Genomic DNA, 6,761 nt, shown 5'->3' on the forward strand with positions numbered 1-6,761 from the left:
TTAATGCCCTGCCCCTTGAGATCAGGCTTAATGCCGAGTCTGTACCGCGTTTTAAATCACTCCTTTTTTTTCAAAGCTGCATTCAACCCCCTACCCATGTGATTTGTGATATATTTTATTGATTTCTTCTGTTGTTGTTGTTGTTGTGATTTTGTGCATTATTGACAATGTATTTTATTCTATTGTGTGCCTCCTTGCTATGTCTCTTTATATAGGTCTCTCTGTTAAAGCACTTTGTGACTGGTTCTTAAAAAGGTGCTATACAAATAAAGCTTTATTATTATTATTATTATTACGATAGCAAAGTGTTGCTTAATTATCTACACCCATAAATATCATGTCATGGGGGCGTGATTATGAATCCCACCGCAGTTCCACTTTTTATACAGATGCTTTCTACAATAATGGCCTGCATTTACCCAAAGCACCACACACACAAACGCACGCAAGCTTGTACTGTATGTAGATAAATGTGCTAAAGAGAGATGTTGGTTATGAATGATGTGCTAAAGAAAAGGAGTTGGCCAGATGTAGGAAGAATCAAGTTGAGTTGAGAGGCAAAGGGCCTACCCTCACTGACCCCAACACTACACTACAGATTACAAGGATGTGAACTGTAGTCGCGATAAGGAGCGAGGGCATAAAGAACAATCAGGGTCTTTTCCCAGATTTAGATTTGGGCTCTGCTACATACTGTACATCAGAGGCTTTCCCCCTCCACAGTACAGCCCTCCCCCGTGCATGCTTTCCGCTCGTAAAGCCCGGACCCCTCCTTGCCAACTGATAGGAGGCCATAAACCGTCACTGACAAACTGCCAACAGAACAGATCAAACAATAAAAAAGGTTTGATAACAACCCTCCCCCGTTATACTCAAGGCGGGGGAGGGGAGGGTCAAGAAGGACTTTCAGAGACAGGAGGCCCACATCTAAAGAAATACCCCCAGGAAACGGCAACACCAACCCACGGTCCGGTCCCACGCCAATGCACTATGCCAGAACCAAAATGAACCCTAGAGATTACCCCCACGCGACTGAAGATATTCTGGGGTACCACCTAGAGAAGGATTCATGTTGGACAGAGAGGCGCCAGGAGAAAATGAACGGTGACGGTGACAAGCTGGTCCAGTCTGAGACCCAGGAAAAGCCACGCAAAAGTGCCATTAATTATGTTACGGAATTCCACAGAGACGGCATCATCCAAACTGGTTTGACCAACTGTTTAACCCTCTCTCTTCACACACCCACACACACACACATACTTCCCCCCATGCCCTCCCTCTCCAAATCTCCTCTGTCCTTTTGTTGAACTGTTTTTGAGCGGTGCCAAACCGCTCCAATGAGTGACCGAGTTTGTATGTCTGTCTGTCTATCTAGCAGGAGTGGGGTTGCATTTGGTTCACTCACAGACCCACTGACCCCTGTGCACGCGCACACACACGCACACACACACACACACACACACACGTAGAGTGGCTGGATGGTAACCACAAGGTTGCCAGTTCGAACCCTGTGGGCTCCCCCAGAGTTAGTGTCGAAGTGTCCTTGAGCAAGACACTGAACCCCTAATTTCTCCTGATGGTTGGTGCCTTGCATGGTTTCCGCTGCCATCGGTGTATGAATGTGCGTGTGAATGGGTGAATCTATGTAAAACGCCTTGGATAAAGGTGCTATAAATGCACCATTTCTCTCTCACACACACACACACACACACACACACACACACACACACACACACAGTCACACACACACACTTTATTTGAATCCACAAATTACAATTAATTTAACAAGGAAACAAATATAACGGGGTTGACAGTTCATGTTCACTTAAGGATACACATGGCACCTCCTTCTCCAGAACAGAACAGTATTTGGCAAGTTGTTTGGCTTTGCTTTTTGTCATGTCTATTCTTAGGCCACTCATGGTCAGTTTATGCACATATAGCCCAGGCTTCCTTGAAAATCTACAGCGATACCCCAGGTTTGTTATACTTCCAAGTAATGGTTGATACTTAGAATGTTTATCTTGGAATGCCTGGTCCATGTACAAATCAAAGACACAGCCCACCTCCAGACACACACACACACACGCACGCACGCACGCACGCACGCACGCCTCAGTTACCTCCTTCCTGCAGGTCGTCCAGGGGCCAGAGCACAGTGTAGGCCAGCTCCCCCTTGGTGTAGTAGAAGGGAGCCATCCCACAGCTGGGCTGGTCAGAGTGCTGAACCTGGGAGCCAAACTCATCCATGATGTACCAGACCGGGACCTTCTCCTCTGCCGACTGGAGGAGGGGTGGAGGAGGGGGATGAAGTTCAGGTCAATCAGGCTTTTAAGCTCAACAGATATAAATTATCTTTTGTTCCACTGTCAATCAAAGCACTCAATAACCGATAACTAACTACTGGGGGGAACGGGGAAGACCATGAGAGAGTGTAATACTGCAATACTTGAACCTTGATATATTTGCACAGTGTGGGTAGGATAATTCTTTTTTGTACTATGAACTGTATTTTTTGTACTATGAACTGTGTGTATGTATGTAATGTATAACGCTGTCTCTTGGTGCCCAAGACAAATTTCTCCTCGGAGACAATAAAGGCTGAATTTTCATGTTATGCTTTCAGTTATTCTTTATCATTATCAACACCATAGAACCAATATCGAAGAGAGACGATTCCCTGTGTCTGTCTGTTCTGGCCTTTCTTGGTACTACAATAATACTTTTCTGCAGGGCTAACTTCGGCCTGGCACACCAATGGAGTCTACGGCTGCCAATACGCCAACCTGGCTAACAGATTCTGAACTCGGCAAAACCCTTTAGCCACAAACACCACGGACAATGTGACAATATGTCATGGCCACAGAGGGTCGCACATATAGCCTAACAACCAATTGATGAATTGAACATGGTGGAACAAGTGTAATGCTTAATTGGGTCGTCCACTCACAGTTAACAGTCTTTGTATTGAGTTTGTGCTTGAAATGTACTGTTATTCTGCAAACTGTTAATACATATTTCAATCAATCAATCAAACCACAGTCCACAAATCAGGGTTGTAGGTTTTGCATTGACTGATTCCACTGCACCCACTAATTAAATGCATTTTTATAGTGCTGTTCCAAGTGCTCAAAGCGCTTGGAACGACTGGAGTCAACTTTTCAGTAAACATTTGGTAGTGTTTCAGAGACAGCTCTATCCACACTTTTCCTGGGCTGTGTGTGCTCCAGTTCCTGTCGATTTGATGATCCAATGAAAGCCAATGAAACTGGTCAGATGACCAATGAAATCAACAGGAACTGTAGCACACACAGCCCAGGAAAAGTGTGGATAGCTGCTAAATATAACTAGCGTGGTGAAACCACTCCCCCTGCTGGACATTTTGCATTTGGATCAACGCGAGACTGAATGACATACTGAAGCTGTGCCACAGCTACATGTAAACTGCGTGAATTCCGTTTGTGTCCGAGCATAGGCATGGTAAGTAACACCCCACCTGCCTGTGATTGGTCTACTGACACTGCCTTTCTTGACTGTCCTCCAAGAGGCAAGGTGACTCCGTGGTGAGATTGAGAAATAAATAATACAACAAGAGAACGACAGCTTGGCACGCACGACAGAATGCAGCCTTGTAACTTGCTTTGATTGAATACATAATTATGTTACTATGATTTGATTTGGGTAAATAAATTGTTGATTATCATGTATTAATCTAATTATAGTAAACTAATACTACTACACTAAAAAGGATAAAGATGAAGGGAAAATATACCTTTTTATAGTAGTCAACACAAACTCTTTATTTTAGAACACACTCAAATCATATTATGGCGTGCATGTTCAATCAATTATTCCTTCAAAGCAAACGGCATAAACAATTAGTTTAGTTTAGCTTGGCTCTTCTACAAAAATAAAACGTACAAGTTAGCGTTCTCTTGTATCATACCATACTACTATGTAGTATTATTTCCCGCAACGGAGAGTTTTGAAAAATTCGAAGAACCACTGACATAGAAACATCGCTTTTTCAGAAAACTGTCAGGATGTATAGACGGCATTTTGTAGAATCTGATCTCAGGTCAAATAAATGGGTTTAAGGATTTTCTCACCCCTTGGGCCAGGTGGTAGGTCTGGCTGTACTTCCACATGTCTTCCAGCACCAGTTCCACCGTGTCTGGGTCGGGGAACTCTCCGTGGAAGTCTATCCCCATGAGGGAAGCCATTCTGGGCAGAAGCCCGGGGATCTGCTCCAGCTGCTGGCGCGCATGTTCCACCCGATAGGTCCATGCGTGGTCCACCAGGAACACACTGTGAAGGTGGAAGAGCATTAGAAACGTTACACTGACCTGTATGTTTTATTATATTTCCCTCACTAGTTGCCAACACTGTTCATAGACTGCAAATATGTCACCTATCATCATCATATATATGATATATATATTAATTATTTTTATTGATCATAATATGATATATAGAATAGAATACATTATAGAGCATATACAATGACTTACACTATTACATTATTTAATGTACTTGGGTTCTCTGTTGTGATTTAGTTTATACCATGTTGGTAGTTATGAAATGACGTCAAGCGATGACGCTGAAATTAAGCGATAAAGGGGTAGGTTTATATACGTTTTTTACTTCATCCTACTCCCTTCTGAACATACAAAAGTAAAAAAAAAGGAGGAGAAGATAATAATTATACTTTTTTCTTGTTGTTTATACTTTGGGAATATTATTTTTGTTTTCTATATTGCACTTCTTTTTTTAATTCTTTGACTTGTTATGTTCAGAATAAAGTTTTTCATTCATTCATTCATCATCATCATTCGACCGCGGTCGAGATCATGGATTTCCCGGTCCTTCATTGCCACCCCCAGTTCCTTCTTACTGATGCGTGTGTCCCCTATAGCGATGACATCAGGGGAACGACAGTTTTCTACCTCTGGTCTGCTTTGAGGCAGAACTCCTCCAGAGAAGAAGGGAAGATATAACCTCATTGTCAGCTCTGTAGCAGTGGCCGGCAAACTGTGTTCTTCTGGATCGGACTATAGTGAAGAAACAGTTTACATGTATATCTTCAAAGCTGCCATCAAAGAGCACTGCTACTAGTATTGATTTCTTGTATAGTATTGTCTTTATGAATTGAATACACGGGACCACAATGGGGTGTATACTGTGCATGCAAAATGCGTATAGTAGCATGGGAAATAACCTCTTACTGCTCCCTGGGTAATTGCTCATAATATTTGTGATAGGATAACATGTGCTTATGTGCAAATGTACAGTCTGATGAAAATTCTCCCTTTGGCCTCTTTATAGTAAAGCCATGTGAACCTGATATCCTATCCGTATTTGCCCAACATCAGGTGGTATTGCCATAACTCTGCTTCAGTAGCTCTTATTTGTGACTACTTACTTGTTTAACTGCTTAGCTTAACTTTCAAATGTATTTCTTTCTTATAATTAAATAGACAGCCCACAGGCTCACTTAAGCCCCGAATGAATGTCGTTTGTTTAAAAAAAAAGGACCAGTCCAGGTAGTTGCCCAACTAAACAGCCCAAACTCTGTCCAAGTCTCTGCCTGGCAAGTGAGACAGTGAGTGAGTGTGTGTGTGTGTGTGTGTGTGTGTGTGTGTGTGTCTTTTCCCTTTTTGCTTCCTTCATGATGAATTCCTGTTCTGTTCTTTGTCTAATGTCTATATAGAAGTGTCTATATTTGTACGTCTCGAATTGTTTTGATGAATTGAACATGGTGGACCCTCTTGTAAACAAGTGTAATGCTTAATTGGGTCGTCCACTCACAGCTAACAGTCTTTGTATTGAGTTTGTGCTTGAAGTGTACTGTAATTCTGCAAACTGTTAATAAATATTTCAATAAATCAATCAAAAAGTGTGTGTGTGTGTGTGTGTGTGTGTGTGTGTGTGTGTGTGTGTGTGTTTTAGAGCTCTAGCGCCCTCACCTGGTTGGGTCTGATGCGTCTAGCCCACTCTCTCGTGTGATAACCACTTTACAGGAGACCACCACAGGCACGGACCCACCACCATGGTTCTCCTCTGTGATCTCGTCCTCCTCACGACCACTGCCTCGTTGGACTTGCATGATTCCAAACACCTCCCCGGCATCATAGATCTATTTAGGAAGGACACACACGAGTTCACCCATTTAGCTGCGTGCAAGTCACTAGTCTACAAGGTGGCGTTTTGCTGGATTTGTACTAATATCTAGACAAGTTGAAGTCCGAGATTACATGATGACAAATTGTGATTTATTTTCCCATTGTCAGACATCATGTCATCTATGCATTTATTCACAATGCGGCGGGGCTGTCATGTCAAACAAACAGCCTCTTCCAGCCTGGTATGGTTGTGTCTATTCGCTGTTCAGTGCTCGTCTCCGGTCTAAAGTCCGCCTACCGATATCCGTTCATTTCCACACCCCTACACAGGTAGTTTCCGTATCCTCTAAAAACCGGATATTCCAAGTGAAAACTTTTAAAACACAACAAGCTGCAATTTAGATTTCACGATAGCAAGTTAGCCAACAACACAGAATAGAAACCACGTTATATTATTATACCTCGTTGACAATTTTATAGTAGAGACTCTTCCAGTACGTCGGAGGCACTCTAGACGCCCGCAGTGACGCGACGTGCTCAGCGAGGAACGCCGTAAACTCCTCGTCCTCCTCCTCGTCTCCATTCAGAACTGTTTCTGAGTTTGTTGTTGTCATCTTGTCTGAACTCACGTGTGGCATG

At 43.0% G+C, this 6,761-nt stretch overlaps 1 protein-coding gene across 1 annotated transcript in view; it reads right to left on the minus strand.

Annotated features, from left to right (window-relative positions):
- Positions 1–6,740, minus strand: part of ttll12 (tubulin tyrosine ligase-like family, member 12) — a 49,714-nt gene extending 42,974 nt beyond the window's left edge. Inside the window, exons 1-4 of the mRNA XM_080757334.1 lie at positions 6,584–6,740; positions 5,967–6,136; positions 4,110–4,308; positions 2,124–2,283 (exon numbers count right to left, since the gene is read on the minus strand). Of these exons, the coding sequence (XP_080613460.1) occupies positions 2,124–2,283; positions 4,110–4,308; positions 5,967–6,136; positions 6,584–6,736 (682 nt within the window). The 5' untranslated portion in view covers positions 6,737–6,740. The remainder of the gene's footprint in view (positions 1–2,123; positions 2,284–4,109; positions 4,309–5,966; positions 6,137–6,583) is intronic.
- Positions 6,741–6,761: the final 21 nt, after the last annotated feature.

The sequence above is a fragment of the Protomyctophum bolini genome, assembly GCF_963924005.1.
Source record: "Protomyctophum bolini genome assembly, chromosome: 23".
Lineage (NCBI taxonomy): Eukaryota > Metazoa > Chordata > Actinopteri > Myctophiformes > Myctophidae > Protomyctophum > Protomyctophum bolini.